The sequence below is a fragment of the Somniosus microcephalus genome, chromosome 2, assembly GCF_052327205.1.
Source record: "Somniosus microcephalus isolate GS21.2 chromosome 2, FLI_Smic_1.0, whole genome shotgun sequence".
Classification (NCBI taxonomy): domain Eukaryota; kingdom Metazoa; phylum Chordata; class Chondrichthyes; order Squaliformes; family Somniosidae; genus Somniosus; species Somniosus microcephalus.
Window position 1 is genome coordinate 109,898,929 of NC_140988.1, and position 19,603 is coordinate 109,918,531.

The following is a 19,603-nucleotide window of genomic DNA, read 5'->3' on the forward strand; positions in this document are numbered from 1 at the left end:
TCTCTCTCTCTCTCCTTCCCTCCCTCTCTCTCCTTCCCTCCCTCTCTCTCCTTCCCTCCCTCTCTCTCCTTCCCTCCCTCTCTCTCCTTCCCTCTCTCTCCTTCCCTCTCTCTCTCTCTCCTTCCCTCTCTCTCTCTCTCCTTCCTCTCTCTCTCTCTCTCCTTCCCTCTCTCTCTCCTTCCCTCTCTCTCTCTCCTTCCTCTCTCTCTCTCCTTCCCTCTCTCTCTCTCTCTCTCCTTCCCGCTCTCTGCTTCCCCGCTCTCTCCTTCCCGCTCTCTCTCTCCTTCTCTCTCTCTCTCTCTCCTTCTCTCTCTCTCTCTCTCCTTCCCTCTCTCTCTCCTTCCCTCTCTCTCTCCTTCCCTCTCTCTCTCCTTCCCTCTCTCTCTCCTTCCCTCTCTCTCTCTCTCTCTCCTTCCCGCTCTCTCTCCTTCCCGCTCTCTCTCTCCTCTCTCTCTCCTTCCCTCTCTCTCTCTCTCTCCTTCCCTCGCGCTCTCTCTCTCCTTCCCTCGCGCTCTCTCTCTCCTTCCCTCGCGCTCTCTCTCCTTCCCTCGCTCTCTCTCTCTCCTTCCCTCGCTCTCTCTCTCTCCTTCCCTCGCTCTCTCTCTCTCCTTCCCTCGCTCTCTCTCTCTCCTTCCCTCGCTCTCTCTCTCTCCTTCCCTCGCTCTCTCTCTCTCCTTCCCTCGCTCTCTCTCTCTCTCCTTCCCTCGCTCTCTCTCTCTCCTTCCCTCGCTCTCTCTCTCTCTCTCAATTCAATTCAATTTGCTTTATTGGCATGATAAGGTACATCTTATGTTGCCAAAGCATCAAAAAACATTTATGGTTGAACACATAAATGCAGATCTATTCATACAGTGTATAAACAGATATATCCCCGAGTGTATAAATATACATTCGTATAATTTGTATATACTCTTTTCTTAGGTTTACTGGTTGTCCCTCTGTTTATGGCAAGCTGTAACATAGTGTGCCGCTAAGGTTACAGTTTCTCTGTTCCCCTAGTAGGTATGGGAGTTTTTGGTCGTCATTCAAATTTCTGAATTCAGGGCATATTTGTGTGAATTTTTGGTAGAAATTCTCCCTGATGCCCCAATATTTTCCACAAGCTGTGAGGAAATGCATCTCTGTCTCCACCACTCCCTGACTGCAGTGAGAGCATATCCTGTCCTCTCTTGGCAGCCGGGTCTGTCTGTGTCTGCCTTTTTCGATGGCCAAGCTATGTTCACTAAGTCTGTACCTTGTCAAGGTTTTTCTCAGTTTGCTATCCTTTACCATGGTCAGGTATTCAGCCATGTTGTATTGTCTGTTTAGGGCCAAGTAGCAATTGAGTTTGTTTTGGGTTTTGTTGTTTCTGCCCAATATGACAGGTATTTTTCCTTTTGCTTAGTGACAATTGTGTTGGGTGGAATTCTCTGTGCTACGATGTCACTGTCCTGGGGCTGGTTATTGTTAGTAGTGTTAGTGGTTGCTTCACGGAGTCCCAGGACTAGTTGACTGAGGGTATTCTTCTTTATGGTCCTCTCTCGGCATTTCAGGGCTTCGTAATGATAGCAGTGGGGGTTGCTCATTTTTAGGTGTTTCCAAAATTTGGTGGCTCTTTTTTGGATAGTAATTATTAGTGGATATTGGCCTAGTTCTGCCCTGCATTGTTTACGGTTTTCCTTTGAGTCCGGAGGATACTTTTACAGAATTCTGCATGCAGGATCTCAATTGGGTATTTGTCCCATTTTGCAAATTCTTGTTGTGTTAGCAGTCCCCACACCTCACTGCCATAGAGTGCAATTGGTTCAATTACTGATTTAAAAATTTTGAGCCAAATGCTAATTGGGATTTCTATTTGGATTGATCTTTTAATGGCATAGAAAGCCCTTCCCTCTCTCTCTCTCTCCTTCCCCCCCTCTCTCTCTCTCTCCTTTCCCCCTCTCTCTCTCTCTCTCCTTCCCCCTCTCTCTCCCCCTCTCCTTCCCCCTCTCTCTCCCTCTCCTTCCCCCCTCTCTCCCTCTCCTTCCCTCTCTCTATCTCCTTACCCCCCTCTCTCTCTCTCCTTCCCCCCCTCCCTCTCTCTCCCCTTCCCTCTCTCCCCTTCCCTCTCTCACCCCCCTTTCTCTCCTGCCCTCTCTCTCTCTCTCTCCTTCCCCCGTCTCTCTCTCCTTCCCTCTCTCTCTCCTTCTCTCTCTCGCCTTCCCTCTCTCTCTCCTTCCCCCCTCTCTCTCTCTCTCTCTCCTTCCCTCTCTCCCCCCCTTTCCCTCCCTCTCTCTTTGCCCCTCTCTCCTTCCCTCTCTCTCTCTTTCCCCCCGCTCTCTCTCGCTCTCCTTCCCCCCTCTCTACTTTCCCCCTCTCTCTCCCCTTCCCTCTCTCTCCCCCTTCACTCTCTCTCTCCTTTCCTCTCCTCCCTCTCTCTCTCCTTCCCTCCCTGTCTCTCCTTCCCTCCCTCCCTCTCTCCTTCCCCCTCTCTCTCCTTCCCCCCCTCTCTCTCTCTCCTTCCCCCCTCTCTCTCTCTCTCTCTCCTTCCCCCTCTCTCTCTCTCTCTCTCCTTCCCCCTCTCTCTCTCTCTCTCTCTCTCCTTCCCCCTCTCTCTCTCTCCTTCCCCCTCTCTCTCTCTCCTTCCCCCTCTCTCTCTCTCTCTCTCTCTCTCCTTCCCCCCTCCTTCCCGCTCTCTCTCCTTCCTGCTCTCGCTCTCCCTTTCTCTCCTGCCCTCTCTCTGCTTCCCTCTCCCCGCCTCTCTCCTCCCCCTCTCTCCTTCCTCCCTCTCCTTCCCCCCTCTCTCTCGCTTCTTCCCTCTCTCCCTCTCTCCCCTCCTTCCCCCTCTCCCTCCTTCCCTCTCTCCCTCCTTCCCGCTCTCTCCCGCCTTCCCGCTCTCCCACCTTCCCTCTCTCTCTCTCCCACCTTCCCTCTCTCTCACCTTCCCTCCCCCTCTCCCTCCTTCTCTCTCCCTCCCCCTCTCCCTCCTTCTCTCTCCCTCCCCCTCTCCCTCCTTCTCTCTCCCTCCCCCTCTCCCTCTCCTTCCCTCCCCCTCTCCCTCTCCTTCCCTCTCCCTCCCTCCCTCTCTCCCCTTCCCTCCCTCTCTCTCCTTCCCTCCCTCTCTCCTTCTCTCTCCCTCCCTTCTCTCTCTCCCCCCTCCTTCCCTCTCTCCCTCCTCCCCTCCCTCCTCCCCTCCTTCCCTCTCTCCCCCTCCTTCCCTCTCGCTCTCTCCCTCCTTCCCTCCCTCCCTCTCTCCCTCCTTCCCTCCCTCCCTCTCTCCCTCCTTCCCTCTCGCTCTCTCTCCTTCCCTCTCTCTCTCTCTCTCTCTCCCCCCCCTCCCTCCTTCCCTCTCTCTCCCCCGCCCCCTCCTTCCCTCTCTCTCGCTCCCCCTCCTTCCCTCGCTCTCTCTCAATTCAATTCAAATCACTTTATTGGCATGAGGTACATCTTATGTTGCCAAAGCATCGAAAAACATTCATGGTTGTACACAAAAATACAGATCTATCCATACAGTGTATAAACAGATATATCCCTGAGTGTATAAATATACATTCATATAATTTGTATATACTCTTTTCTTATATTTAGTGGTTGTCCCTCTGTTTATGGCAAGCTGTAACATAGTGTGCCACTAAGGTTACACAATTTCTCTCTTCCCCTAGTAGGTATGGGAGTTTTTGGTCGTCATTCAAATTTCTGAATTCCGGGCATATTTTTGTGAATTTTGGGTAGAAATTCTCCCTTATGCCCTGGTATTTTCTACAAGCTGTGAGGAAGTGCATCTCTGTCTCCACCACTCCCTGACTGCAGTGAGAGCATATCCTGTCCTCTCTTGGCAGCCGGGTCTGTCTGTGTCTGCCTCCTTCCCTCTCCCTCCTCCCCTCGCCCTCTTCTTCCCGCCCTCTCGCCCTCTCCTTCCCGCCCTCTCCTTCCCGCCCTCTCCTTCCCGCCCTCTCGCCCTCTCCTTCCCGCCCCTCCCGCCCTCTCCTTCCCGCCCTCCCGCCCTCTCCTTCCCGCCCCTCCCGCCCTCTCCTTCCCGCCCTCCCGCCCTCTCCTTCCCGCCCTCCCGCCCTCTCCTTCCCGCCCTCCTCCGCCCTCTCCTTCCCGCCCTCCCGCCCTCTCCTTCCCGCCCCTCCCCGCCCTCTCCTTCCCGCCCTCTCGCCCTCTCCTTCCCGCCCTCTCGCCCTCTCCTTCCCGCCCTCTCGCCCTCTCCTTCCCGCCCTCTCGCCCTCTCCTTCCCGCCCTCTCGCCCTCTCGCCCTCTCCTTCCCGCCCTCTCCTTCCCGCTCTCTCGCTCTCTCTCCCCTTCCCCATCTCTTTTTTTCTCCCTCCTCCCTCCCCTCTCCCCCCTTCCCCCAGACAGACTCATTGATATATATGGATAAAAATTAATTCTACTTTTTTCATAACAACATGCCCTCAAAAAACCCTCGGCACCACCGGGCACTCCAGCTAGTATATTATATGTCAGATAATCACAAGTTCATTATTTACCTCATCGTTGATGCTATACTTTTCTTTTCAATTTAGGGCATCATTTCAATGGCGACGCAGCCTCCGATTCATTGTTTAAGTGATTGTTCTTCATTTGTAAGATGGACAGTGAGTATCAGCAGGTTATTGAACCATAGGGTGGAAATAGCTTAATTCAATGGCCAATGTTCACACGTGTACTTTCTAATAGAGGTCACTTCACAGTGATCAGACTGGAAATTATGGGCTACGGCCTTTCACCTCAGTTTCAAAAATTTTTTTTTTTTTTTTTTTTTTTTAAATTAAAAAGCTACTTACAGTGGCATAAAGTCATCTGGCTTCACATGATTTATTCTCACAAATCCAGTTTTTCCACTTGCTTCATTTTTCCCCAGAAACCACTGCATACAGGTGCTGAGGAAGCCAATGATCTCAATCCTGTCCCCCTTGTGGAAGTTCAGCTCCTCAAGTCCAACACCTTGATAATCAACCACTGCCACACAGGACCCCTCTCCTGGCCAGACAATTAAAGCACGTTAAAATTTACTTTTCAAGACAATGCCATCTATTTTTAAATACAGCTTTTCCGCCACGATCTTCTTAAAATTGATGTCCCTTATGTTTAATTAATTTTCTCTACCTGTAATATTTTTTCCCCCCAAAACAATTCATACACTCCATGAACTGTTGTAAAACGTTAGCACCTTACCAAGTGGGTGAGAAAATTCTGCTGCCATGTCACTCGGTACACCAATGCCTTCGCCGTACCTTTTGAAAAACCACCTGAAAACAGACAAGATTCCAGCCTGTATTATGAAATGATTCAGCCCATACAACTTGATTAGTTTTAACTATTTGAGCCTGAATGTTCTCACCAGCTTTTAATCTATGTCCACATTTACAAAAAATCCTCATGGTTCCCATAATGTAACTTTACGTCCACAATTCAGGGTTTTCCACCTTTGCTCTTGTCTACCTGCAATGTTCCACTCTTTGCAGTGAATGGGAGAAAATTCATGGGCTGGCAAAAGCAGAGGTGGAAAATCCCAGCCACATGGTATAAGATTTTCTCTTCATTTATTTTCTGTGCTCCTCAGGATGAGAGATGTCTTAAACTGGGGTATAGAACACAGTGTTAACAAGGAGCACTCTCAGGACAAGTATAACTGGTACAGATGGACAGTAAAGCTCCCTTTACTCAACCCAACAATTTGCCTTGACTAAAACCTCAAGAGCATGCCTACAGCAATAGTTTGTATTTTGTCACATCAGCTACACTTATGGCCTCTGACTGTGATTGCCAATGATCATGAAATTATGAGCAGCAGTTCTACAATGATGAGTAACTAGGTTACCTAAATTGATTTTAAGAGGAGCCTCACAGCCAGGAGGTTTTCATCCTCTCAGTTTGGACTGGATTTGAACCTCAGCTCCTCCTAATATCTACATACACTCTTGTTTTCTAAGGAGACCAATATTATCATTCATTTCTAATGCTGAAGATTCTAAAGTAGGTAGAGAGAAAGCACAGAACTAAATATTTGTACGGTACTGGAGGTCCACCAGCACAGGTGCAATTGAATCCAACGAAAAATCGCTGCCTTTACTAACTTGCACCAAGTCCCATTCACCCATCACCAGTGCTCGCTGACCTACATTCGCTCGATTTTAAAATTATCGTTGTTTTCAAATCCATCCATGGCTTCGCCCCTCCCTATCTCTAACCTCCACCCCTACGAGATGTCTGCGCTCCTCCAATTCTTGTGCATTCCCGATTTTCTTTGCTCCACCATTGCTGGCTGTGCCTTTGGCTGCCTAGGCCTGAAGCTCTGGAATTCACTCCCCAATCCTCTCCATATCTCTACCTTTCTCTCCTCCTTTTAAGATGTTCCTTAAACCTACCTCTTCGACCAAGCTTTTGGCCACCTGTCTCAATATCTCCTTTTGTGGCTCGTGTCAAATTTTGTTTGATAATCTCTTCTGTGAAGCATCTTGGGATGTTTTACTATGTTAAAGGCGCTATAATAATGCAAGTTGTTGTTGTTTAGGAGAGGAGTGAAAAACTGCAAATTGCCATTTTTAACTTTTTGGCATAGCAGACGTACAACAAGTAGTGCAGAAAAATGTCTCAAAGTGCTTTACAATAAAGGAGGAAATAGATACAACGAACACGGAGCATGGGGAGAGGAGGAAAAATTGGATAGGCTAGGATGAGGAATTGGAGGCAAAGTCAAGCATGAAGGTTTTGAGGAGATCTTTGAAAGCAGGCAGGGAGATAAGCAAGCCAGATGGAACAGGGAAGACAGTTTCAGAGGGTAGAAGTACAGGGACTGAAATTACAGCCACCAATGGTGGAGTGAGGCAGAAAGGGGTGAGGAGAAGCTTGATGTTAGAGCAAAAGGAGTGTGCAGGGTCGGAAGATGGCAAGAGACCTCTAAGGTGGACAAACCCATGAAGATTTGAAAACAAGAACAAGAATTTTGAATTCGACACACATGGGTACAGGGAGCCAATGAATGACTGGGATAACGAGAGTATGGGACTTAATGTGGTTGAGGATGTAGGCTGCACATTTTTGGATGGGTTTAAATTTGTGGAAGGTTGAGGTCTGGTAGGAAGGTGTTAAAGAAGTCATGCCTTGGGATGATGAAAACATGGACCAGGATTTCAGCAGTGGAAGTTCAGAAAGGGACAGAGATAGACAATGTTGCAGAAGTAGAAGGAAGCGATTTTGGTAATGGAGCAGGTGTGAAGGAGGAAGCGGAGTTCAGAGTCAAGCAAATCACCAAGATTCTACAACTCAACTCAGCTTGAATGGCAGCTAGGAAGGTTAACAGAATTGAGCTAGAAGTGCTAACAGGAACCAAAGAGGATGGCCGCAGTTGTGCAGACATTCAGTTGGAGGCAGTTTTGACTCATTCAGGTCTTGAAATCAGACAGGTAAGTGCAGAGTATGGCAGCAACCTCTGGGTCATTTAAGGAGGTATCAAGGTAAAGCTGAGAGTTGTTGGCAGACATGTGGAAGTTGACTATACTTCCGGATAATGTTGCTAAAGGGTAGCATGTAGATAATGGGAGGTGAGCAAGGGTGGACCCTTGGGTTACATCAGAGGCCACCATGTGAACAGAAAAGAAGCCATTTGCAGCAATGTAGCACCTCTGTTGAGTCAGGTAAGACCAAAACCAGGAAAGAACATGCCCCATACTGGAGTGCAGAGGAGAAATACTGTAGGAAGATGGGGCGTCAAGGGTATTGAAGGTGCCAGAGGTGAAGGAGGATGAGGAGAGATAGGGAGTCACAGTCAGTCACAGGATGTCATTTGGGACTTTGACCAGTGCAATTTCAGTGCTGTGGGCAGGGTGAGAAAACAGATAGAGGAATTCAAGTAAGAAGGACATGTGCACATACAGAAGGATGTGCCCATCGCCTTTCCTCAGTGTCCAGCAATGAGTTTCACACCACCACAGCAGTGGGCAGGCAGCCATCTGTAGCTTGAGCTAAAACCAAAACATGTTTTTTTTTTTTTTTAAATACATGATGATAATGTTCATGCTGGTGGAATTACACATTAAGGCACCTACTATTTGTATGAAGCTCAAAACGTTCCAAAAAAAAAAATCAGCAATCTGTGAGGGTCAATAGCATGATCCAGGCCTGGACTTCTAGCTGGGCCCCGTATCCGTTGTGTGGCAATACTAATGTTCCACCAGGCTGGGGACCAGGAAGCTCCCACTTTGGGAGACGCTGCATCAAGCCACACCCCTCTTACAATGGTGAATTATTATTGGGGTGGGAAGAGGCTTGGACCTGAACAAAGCCCTGCAAAAACTGCCAGAGAAGGACAGGACCCCCTTCGTCTCCCACCACAGCAATGGCGGAAGTGTGCTGGAAAGGCTGTGGATTTTCAGCCCTTAATCTCTAATTGAATATCCGTCAGTGTCTTTGGCCGTCTGGTGAGGAGTACCTAGGGACGATTCCACGATCCCTGCAGGGACCATCACGTGCAAGGAAATTGTTGGCATGATCATTATTAGTATTTGAGGGTGGCAGGAAATTGGACAACATTATTGTTCTCTGCCAGTCATGGAAGGTTTTCATGATCAGCTTAGCAAATAAAATACTAGGATTTAGATCTCCAAAACATCTACTCTCTTCCCAAAATAAGTTAATTTCCTTACAAGTTCAGTATTTTAAAGCAACAGTGATTGGAAAATTCTGGCACCTACTGATGAAAAGGGATCAGAAGCTCCATGTGCGATTTTGGAACCAAACCCTTCTTTCCAGTGACCAGAGACAGCCCGGACCAGTTAGAACCTCTTTTTGCATTGTCAACAATGACAAGGTCATTCTGTTTGAACTCCATGTTATTTTCTTCACAGTTCTGGAGACTGAATGGACACCTTACAAAAAACACACCTAAGGAAAAAACAAGGAGCAAATATTAATTTACAAACCTTTTTTGACTTCCACTCCTGATCCTGTCACAGCGTGTGGGGTCAGGGAGAAGTCACCTCATTTTAATATTGCGCCTGCTTGACCAGGCAGGCCATTTATTCCAGTGGAGGCGGCTTGATTTGAGGGTACGGGCAAACCTTCTCTCCTTCCGAAACATCCCTCAACGGTACTCATTGGCCCCCTTTGGGTGTCCAAGTCAGGGACAAGTAAACTCCTGGCCAAGTCCCATTCCGACACAGATGACCTTGCTTTTGGTGGATGGAGGTTCACCAGAAGGGTCTCGGATTTTGGGTCCCTTGGTTTGCATCAAGGAATTCACAACTGAAATTTGGACAGTTTTGAAAGTATGAACTTTCAGAAATAAAAATAGGATATTTAGTCCAATAACCCCATTGCTACTTGATATTTTTAATTTGATAAGCTTTCTGCTCATGTCAGTGCTAGAGATTGAAACACATTCCATTTCAGGCATCGAATATCAGCAGTAAACACAATTCAGAATAACAGATCCTCACCTTCCTGTAAAAGAAGACCTTTGTGCATTATTTTGAGAGACTCTTCGCTTATCTGGACCTCAATCCTGGCATCCTCTTCATCAAGACAATTCAGCCAAAATCCTTGATCTAACAGTAGGTTCTCCATGCAGTGACCAACAAAGCCTATCCAGCAACAGAAATTGTAATCACAGGTTACAGTAAAGTGCAAGCCTTTTATCATCTAGCAATCTATCAGTTACCATTTTCTACTTAGTGATACCAAAAGATCTCCACAACAGAGATAAAAAGTACAATTTGCAATGTCAACACATGTATATAAAGCATATCCTTTATAAAACATTTTTTAGGCCATTATACATCAGTGCTTTATAAAGAATGTGGGAAATTTTAATTAAAGGTAAACTACAAAGAAGTCACCTACATCTGTGGTATTCAAACTACGTTGAAAGAACAAATGTTTCTACCTAGTGAGTAATAGGTTGAAAATTTCCAAATTTCTTCAAATGTTTTAAAAGTGATCACAATCAAGTCTTGGTCACTATGTATGGACAGCAGCCTGGCTGAAAGCTCCTGAAATAGTGGGGAAAAAAATTGAATTAAATGATTACAAAGGAATTGATACATAGCAGAATGATACTTTGTACTGATAGTGTAATAATCTTAGACCAATCCATACTTGAGAGGAAACACAATCAGCATGAAATTACACAAACATTTTCTATGTTATACGTAGAGCAGGTGCTATAAAAGGGAAAACAGGTAGAGTTTCTGCTTTGGCAGAATTGGAAAATTGCGCCTAAAGTGCACTTGAAATCGCGCAGATCAGGTTACACTTCAGGTTTCCACTAAAATTAATTTGCATAATCACAAATGTCTAATCTTCCATGAACCAGCGCATTCAGGCAGCGTAATAGAACATAATGGTTTCTTTTATCTTTCTTTTCATTAAAATGGATTCCTTTATGTATTTATAACAGTGGTAACTTAATACAACTGAAAATGGATTTATCGGCTAAAATAAACATTTTTAATAAGGTTGTCCAGTCCTCCACCTGTGAGTAACCTGATTTTAAATCACTGAATAAGACTTAAAACTATACTGAACCATTTAATAGTTTCATTGGTGTACATTAGTTAGTTTCTTAGTAAATTAAAATATTTTTTGATGTAAAAAAACTTTTAAAATGTGCCTGTGCACCCAAAAGTGAGCGCAATTTGGAAAGACTTTCTGAACCAGCGCAATCGTTGGACTCTTGCAATCTCGACCTGGAGGCGTGGCCAGTTTGGTAGGCAGGGCCCGATTCAGTTGATTTGAATCTTGAACCAGTGTAAAAGATCGCGGAAAACACGAACGCAAGTGGCTTTGGGCGTAAATCACTTGCGTTTAAAATTCCCTGACCTTTTGCGCTGGCCCACCCGATTCCGCACGGATTGCACGGATGTAACTGGCAGAAACAAGCGGAAAAAAATCGACTCCAATAAATCTTATTCAACAAGAGTTGCTTTGTGGCTGTTTTTTGCCAGCAATATTGTATCTTTTTCATTGTACAATTATGGGCCTTCAAATGAACATGGTCCCAGGGGTCTATAAAGTCATGAAGTTGCTGCCCATCTGTTATCAGATTTCTATGTTTTACAGTATTTGACTCATGAGCACATTATTTCTGCTGCTGTATATTAACACAAATGATTTATATAAAGAGATTATTTTCCTTTGGGTAGCTGACACACTCATTCAGAAGCTGGAAAAAGGGCTCCCCAGAGCTTTGTCAATTTCTGTCGGGGTCCTCAGGAACGTGTCAATATTTGTAAAGAGCTCCCCACATAGAAAAGTTTCAAGACTACTGATGCAAGGGACCTTTCATGAAAAATAAGCCATTAAGAAAAAAATCAATTATTTTTGATGTTCAACTAGCACAAAATTCATCCCGGTCTCATCTTTCCTGTTTTCCTAGGCTCTTAAGTCTGGAAAGAGCTGGAGGAAGATGCACTGTGGATATTTCCCTTGTACCAAATTTTGTGATTGGCAATCCCTTTAACTCTTAAAGCTCTGGCATGCTCTGCACTGCTGGCTGTTCAAATTGTGTTTGAATAAACACTATTATACATATAATGACCTGGACTTGAGTATACAGGGCATAATTTCAAAGTTTTCAGAAGGCACGAAACTCGGAAAAGTAGTAAACAGTGAGGAGGATAGTAGCAGACTTCAGGAGGACATAGATAGACTGGTGAAATGGGAAGACACGTGGTAGATTAAATTTAATGCAGGGAAGTGTGAAATGATACACTTTGGAAGGAAGAATGAAGAGAGGCAATATAAATGAAATGGTACAATTTTAAAAACGGGGTGCAGGAACACAGAGACCTGGGGGGAAAAATTCAGTATCGCCCCGTTTGGGGCGCCATTATCGGCCGTGCGCAAAGTTTAGCGCCTGGCGCTAATTATCGCCTCCGACAGCAAATTTGGCTTTTATCGCCCCGGAAGTGATTGGAGCGCTAAATCAGGCGCTTCACACCTGTCTTAAGGCGCAAAGGCCGAGGAGCGAGGCGCTACCTCAGAGCGCTGGCGAAGCAAGGAAGGGCAAATCAAAATAAACCTGCAAAGTGCTGCTCAGTACTCAAAACTCCTGCACACAGCGTTGAATCTCTCCAGAAGTCTCTCTCTCTCTCTGAATGCTTGGTACAAAAATGTCACCGACAAAAAAAGGCAGGAAGCGGTCGCCTTTAAATAGTGCTCCCCTAGTCCCTTTCTGACAGCATAACGCTCCCCTCAACCTGTCGTTGCTAGCGGTAGGCGGTAAGGCAGGGGGCGCCACTCAATATCTGGTCCCGGGCGCTGCGCACTCGACTGATGTCACAATCTGCCGGCGCAGGAGATCGTGGCGGTAGTGTTTAGCGCCGCCGCAAAATGTCTAGTTAATTTCGCAAGCGGCGCAAACATCACTGCGCCCGGGCGCTAGTTGATTTGTGCCCCATTAGCGCCCTCTTAAAGCGCTAACTGGAGGCGCAAACAACTGAATTTTTCCCCCCTGGGGTTTTAAGTACAGAAAACTTTGAAGGTGGCAGGACATGTTGATAAGGCTGTTAAAAAAGCATATGTAAATAGAGGCATGGGGGGTAATTTTAACCCCCCAAAATGGGTGGGAGGTTAAAAAGTCAAATATCTGAACAGGAACTCAACCCACCTCAAACCTGCCTACTTCCGGTTTTAACAGAGGTGGGACGAGGGGCGGGCGACCAATCCGCTCACAGGAGGCGGGTTGGTCGTTGATACCTTTTAAAGAAGGCTCCGTGCCTTCATTTTAACTGGCTTTCTATTTTTAACCCATGCTGGCCAGGTTTCTAGGGCTTCGGGAAACCGGCAGGCACAGGGAGAGGAGGGCTGGACCCATAAAGAAAGTGCATTTACAGCACTGCTTGTGAGCCAGGAGGAGCAGGAGTCTTTCCTCCAGGCCCAACAAGCTACCCAGTAAACCCCACCCCTCGATCAGACCACCCCAACCACCATCTCCACCCCCCCACTGCAATCTCTCTATGCCACCCTACCTGCGTTTTGCTCGATGGGTCCTTGTGCTGCAGGCTTTCCCACTTGACAGGCAGCCTCTGTCAATCAGGCTGGCTGTCAGGCAGGAAACCTGGAGAAAAAATTTAAAGGGCTTCAAAAGTGCAGGACATTCAGGAATCTCGTACCGTCCATAACTCCTTCCCCCGCACCGAACGCGCAGCCCAGTGAATATAGAGACCTGACAAAAGCAAGGAAGTTATGCTAAACCTTTATAAAACACTGGTTAGGCCTCAGCTGGAGTACTGTGTCCAATTCTAGGCCCCAGACTTTAGGAAGGACGTTAAGGCCTTGGTGAGGGTGCAAAAGAGATTTACTTGAATGGTACCAGAATGAAGGAGTTCAATTATGTGGAGAGACTAGAGAAGCTTAGAACATCAATGGTTAAAAGGAGGATTTGATTGAGGTGTTCACAATCATGAAGGGTTTGATAGAGTAAATAAAGAGAAACTGTTTCCACTGGCAGAAGGGTTGGTAACCAGAGGACAAAAATTTTAAAGGTAATTCGCATGAGGAGAATTTTTTTAATGCAGCGAGTTATTATGGTTTGGAATGCATTGCCTGAAAGGGTGGTGGAAGCAGATTCAATAGCAACTTTCAAAAGGGAATTGGATATCTATTTGAAAAGGGAGAAATTTGCATGGAAGGGGAGAAAATTGCATGGCTGTGGGGAAAGAGCAGGGGAGTGGGATTAATTGGATGGCTCTTTCGAAGGATCGGCACAGGCACAACGGGCCGAATGTAATATTCTATGATTCTATACTACCAATAACTTGAGAGTTAAGGGAGGCAAACATTCTTTCCTTCCTGACTGGAAGTCTCACAATTGTGAAGCATTTAAAATGATTCACGTTTAATATATGTTGAAAGAGTTTATGACACACGCACACAAAAAAGAGAAAAAGGAACTAAACAATTGTAGTTGGATCACAGTTAAATAATCAATAGGCTTTACGTAACGGAAAAAGCAAGAATCTTTCTTACTTATTACTTACTTGTACTGCCGGGGGTCACTTCATTGCAAGTATTAATATGTTGTTGTGGCGGAGCCACCAAAGGACTCAGAGCGGTTGTACATAATTCTTTTAACAGCAATATAGTTACTGCCTGTGTCTGTACCTTTAATTACACTGTTTAACTGTACTATGTCTAGTTACCTTTACAGCGCGGTTTCAACATGATGACGTCATGCCGTTGGTCACGTGATTCCCCAATGGCGGGAAGAACGTGATGACGTCATGCCATCAGCCTTCAGACCAGAGGATCAGTCCTCGTGGAGCCTTCAAGGAGAGCAGACCTATATTCGATGTATTCCAGCAGTTTCCAGTTTAAACCTGTTTTGTTCCATTAAAGTTCGTTATTCTGATTGCCTGAGTCGAACGCAGTCTTTTCGTTAGGAACCTCCATTCCTACATTGGTGACCCCGACTTTCATGAACAGTTTTCGCGGAAGATCTCCAGAATGGACACGAACGCCGTGACTCTGAAACTGCCAGAGTTCTGGGAGCAACAACCAGACGCCTGGTTCATCCAGGCTGAAGCCCAGTTCGCCATCAGGAACATCGTCACGGATCAGACCCGTTATTATTACGTGGTCTCCGCCCTCGACAGCGCAACTGCCTCATGGATCATCAGCCTCCTCGGTAGTCCTCCTACTGACAGCAAGTATGATACGATAAAGGCGCGGTTGCTACAGGTCTTCGGGCTCTCGAAGTCAGAGCGCGCTCGCCAACTCATCACGATGCTTGGCCTCGGGGACTCCAAACCGTCCGAGCTTATGAGCCAAATGCTCACGCTCTTGGGTGCCGAACCGGAAAGCTTCCTCTTTCGGGAGCTTTTCCTCTACCAAATGCCGGAGCAGGTACAGGCTGCCCTAGCCAGATCCGACTTCACAGACTGCGCCGAGCTTGCTGCCGAAGCCGGTAAGATATTCACTGTAACCCAGCAGTGCTGCGCGGCCACGAGGCGCCCATCCCCCACAGACGCGGTTCCAGCTTCTCCTGCGGCGGGCTGGTGCTCCTACCACGCCCGTTTTGGCGCGAAAGCACGATGCTGCCGCTCCCCCTGCAGTTTTTCGCCCAAAAATAAAACAAAGCTCCTGCAGCGTTCCTGGCGAAGGAGGATCGGGTCTAACAGGCGCACCGCGGTTGCGATGGCCGTTGGATCTACGGGGAAACTTCTTTATATCACCGATTCCCTATCGGGTCGACGTTTCCTTTGTGACACCGGGGCGCAGGTGTAGCATTCTACCTGCATCGAAGCTCGATATGCTGGCTGGGAACCACGGTTTTCCCTCGTAGCGGCTAATGGCGCATCAATTCGAACTTTCCAAAAGCGGCGGGTCCAAGTCTGTTTCGGCGGTCAGCGCTTCTGCTGGGAATTCGTCACGGCCACAGTCTCACAGGCCATCCTAGGGGCGGATTTTCTGTGTGCCAACAGCCTCCTCGTCGATGTCCGGCACCGTCGGTTGATCAACGCGGCCACCTTCCACTCGATTCCGTGCTACCACGGTACCACCGTGGCACGCTCTATTGCCTGCGCTTTCCCTCCTCCGGATGACTTCACTCGGCTCCTCGGAGAGTTTCCGGAGCTGACAAGGCCCACTTTCTCCTCCTCGGCCACGAAGCATGGTGTTGAACATCATATCACCACTACTGGCTCCCCAGTTTATGCGCGGGCTAGAAGGCTCGAACCCGGCAAGCTCGCGGCTGCGAAAGCGGAGTTCGACACGATGGGGCGGCTCGGGATCATTCGCAGATCCAATAGCCCCTGGTCTTCGCCTCTCCACATTGTTCCGAAACCGGGCGGCGGTTGGCAGCCATGTGGTGACTACCGACGCCTGAACGACGCCACCACTCCTGATCGGTACCCGATTCCGCATATTCAGGATTTCTTGGCCCATTTGACAGGAAATTCTATCTTTTCTAAAGTCGACCTCGTCCGGGGGTATCACCAGGTTCCCGTGCACCCGCAAGACATCCCAAAAACCGCAGTCATCACCCCTTTCGGCCTCTGAGTTCCTGCGGATGCCATTTGGCTTGAAGAACGCGGCACAGGCGTTCCAGTGCTTAATGGACTCCGTGCTCCGAGACCTAAGCTTCATCTTCGTCTATCTTGACAACATTCTCATCGCCAGTACTAGCAAGGAAGAGCACATCTCCCATTTGTGTACCCTCTTTACACGCCTCAGCCAGCACGGTTTAATCATCTACCCGGCCAAGTGCCAGTTCGGCCTGCAGCAGATCGATTTCTTGGGACACCGCATAACATCGGATAGCGCCGTCCCCTTAATGACGAAGGTGGAAGCGGTTACCTCTTTCCCGCACCCGCCAACTGTCAAGGCCTTGCAAGAGTTCCTGGGGATGGTCAACTTCTATCACCGTTTCGTGCCTAAGGCGGCTCAGCTTATGCAACCCTTGTACGGGGCCCTCAAGGGCAAGTCCGGTAAGGATCCAATCAGCTGGACAGCCGAGATGGACCAGGCGTTCGTCAACACCAAGAGCGCTTTGGCCAACGCAACCATGCTGGCGCATCCACTTCCAGGTGCCACCATCGCCCTTACCACGGACGTGTCAGACTACGCCATCAGCGCAGTGCAAGAGCAGTGGGTCAACGGCACGTGGCAACCGCTGGCATTTTTCAGCCGTCAACTACGGCAAAATGAAAAAAAATACAGCACCTTCGATCGGGAGTTACTGGCCCTTTTCCTAGCCATTCGCCATTTCCAGTTCTTATTGGAAGGACGTCCCTTCACGGCTTTTGTCGACCACAAGCCTCTAACGTTCGCCATGGCCAAAACCGCCGAACCGTGGTCCGCTCGTCAACAACATCAATTGACGTTATTTCCGAATTTACCGCGTACATTCAACATGTGTCGGGTAAGGACAACCTGGTGGCGGATTGCCTCTCCCGTGAGACGGTCCACGCGGTTCACCTGGGGATCGACTACACCCTCATGGCTGCAGATCAGGCCTTGGACTCGGAGGTCCAATCATACAGAACCGTCCCCTCTAGTTTCCAAGCGACCGACGTCACTTTCCAGGCCACGGGCGCCACGCTCCTTTGCGACGTCGCCATGGGCGCTCCCCGACCTATCGTGCCGGTCGCATGGCGCCGGAAGGTGTTTGATGCCATACACGGGTTGTCGCACCCTGGGATGAAGGCTTCACAATGGCTTATGTCGGCGAAGTTTGTCTGGAAAGGTATGCACCTCGATGTCCATGACTGGGCTAATACCTGCGTAGTCTGCCAGAAGGCCAAGGTCCAGTGTCATGTTAAAGCTCCAGTGGCTACGTTCGCTGTTCCGGAGCGTCATTTCGACCACGTGCATGTGGACCTTGTGGGGCCGCTTCCGCCTTCTCAGGGTTATACTCATCTCCTCACCATGGTGGACCGCACCACTAGGTGGCCAGAGGCAATTCCTTTGGTTTCCACCACTTTGGCAGACGTCGCTAGAGCTTTCATCTCCTGTTGGGTTGCCCGTTTCGGGGTACCGGCGGACATCTCTTCAGACCGTGGGCCACAATTTTCCTCGGAGCTTTGGTACGCTGTAGCTCAGGGGCTTGGCACCAAACTTCATCGCACCACCGCCTATCATCCACAGGTGAACGGCCTTTGTGAGCGATTCCACAGGTCGCTTAAAGCCGCCCTTCGGGCCAGTCTTCAAGGTGCAGGATGGGTGGACAGACTTCCATGGGTCCTTTTGGGTCTTCATACGGCACCCAAAGAAGACCTGCAATCGTCCTCAGCTGAAATCGTCTACGGCCAACCTCTCCGAGTACCAGGGGATTTCCTCCCTTCTCCCACAGAGCCATGGTCCGCCTCCCAGCAACTCGTTAGCCACCAGGAAGCGGCCAGATGCTTCACTCCGGTGCCTACATCAAATCACGGCTTACAGAACTCCCACGTGCCAGCGGAACTGAAGAATGCCGAGTATGTATTCATCCGCCACGACGCTCACCGGGATTTGCTCAAGCCCCCTTATACTGGTCCTTTCCGCGTCATCGAACCAGGAGACAAATCCTTTTCGGTCGACATCGGAGGAAAGCCAGATCACGTTTCGGTGGACCGATTGAAGCCGGCTCACCTGGACCTGGACCGCCCAGTCGTCGTCGCTCAACCGCCAAAACGTGGCCGACCGCCCGCAGCCGCCGTGCCAGATCAACCAAAGCCGCCCACCAACTCAACCACGCTCGCCGCACCTGCTCAACCACATTCGCCTGCCAGCTCGACCACCGGTCATCAACTTCCTCTGCCTGGTTATCGAAGTCGATCAGAGAGACTTGTCAGACCTCCCCCTCGTCTCACTTTTTCTGTTAAAGACAATTTTGGGGGGGGCGCATGTGGCGGAGCCACCAAAGGACTCAGAGCGGTTGTACATAATTCCTTTAACAGCAATGTAGTTACTGCCTGTGTCTGTACCTTTAATTACACTGTTTAACTGTACTATGTCTAGTTACCTTTACAGCGCGGTTTCAACGTGATGACGTCATGCCGTTGGTCACGTGATTCCCCAATGGCGGGAAGAACGTGATGACGTCATGCAGTCAGCCTTCAGACCAGAGGATCAGTCCTCGTGGAGCCTTTGGAGAGCAGACCTGTATTCGATGTATTCCAGCAGTTTCCAGTTTAAACCTTTTTTGTTCCATTAAAGTTCGTTATTTTGATGCTGGAGTCGAACTCAGTCTTTTTGTTAGGAACCTCCATTCCTAAATTGTGACAGTTATCTCAATTCTTTATTGCATTAATTTTCTAAAATCTGACGCAAAATTTTAAAGTCCAAAGATGTGTGGGTTAGGTTGATTGGCTATGATAAATTGACCCTTAGTGTTAGGGGGATTAAATACGTGGGGTTACGGGGATCAGGTGGGATATGTGTCGGTGCAGGCTCGATGGGCCGAAATGGCCTCTATCTGCACTGTGGGGTTTCTGTGATATGCTCTATTAGCCATTCAAAAACGTGAAACTTCTAGCATCCCTACATTACAACAGTAACTATACTTCAAAAATAAGTCAATGGCTGTGAAGCACTTTGGGACAGCTCAAGGAGGTGAAAGGCAAGTGGCCCAGGAGGCCAACTCAATCTCTATGTGCCGCAGAACCTGGCTGCAGTGCAGGAAGAGGTTTCATGACCTTCTCCGCACAGGAAAAGGGAGTTTGACTTTCCCCATCAGCCTCAATCTGATCCCCATCGCCTCTCCTCACCAGCACTCTGCTTTGCCAACCTCTTCCTCCACATCCCACTTACATCCCTGCACCCTTACCCATTCCCTCGCTCTCTCTATGGTCACATTCACTTAACTATTCGACTATGCAGCCATCACACTCCCTATCACTGTGATGCAATGACAACAACTTACAACACACAGGGAGGGCCCTTTGTCTCCTTCTAAGCATCTATGCTATGGATTCTCTACATTCACTCCTTCAATCTCACTCAAACTCCACTCGTGTCCCTCATTGCAGGAAAAGAGAACCCGCAATAGGAGGGCCACCCTCAGTAGCCCAGCTCACCACCTCGGAGGCGGCGGCCCTGAAAATTGCCAGGATCGAGGAGGATTCGCAAGTGGGGGACGGACAGACTGGTGCATCACAGCAAGCTGGTGACAGAATAATTTGGCATCTCTCTCATTGACATTGCATGAGTGACTGATCAT

At 48.4% G+C, this 19,603-nt stretch overlaps 1 protein-coding gene across 1 annotated transcript in view; it reads right to left on the reverse strand.

Annotated features, from left to right (window-relative positions):
• Positions 1–19,603, reverse strand: part of sh3tc1 (SH3 domain and tetratricopeptide repeats 1) — a 122,819-nt gene that overhangs the window by 63,781 nt on the left and 39,435 nt on the right. The window contains exons 5-9 of the mRNA XM_085961780.1: positions 9,848–9,953; positions 9,402–9,545; positions 8,658–8,847; positions 5,140–5,213; positions 4,749–4,944 (exon numbers count right to left, since the gene is read on the reverse strand). Coding sequence (XP_085817906.1) covers positions 4,749–4,944; positions 5,140–5,213; positions 8,658–8,847; positions 9,402–9,545; positions 9,848–9,953 — 710 coding nt within the window. The remainder of the gene's footprint in view (positions 1–4,748; positions 4,945–5,139; positions 5,214–8,657; positions 8,848–9,401; positions 9,546–9,847; positions 9,954–19,603) is intronic.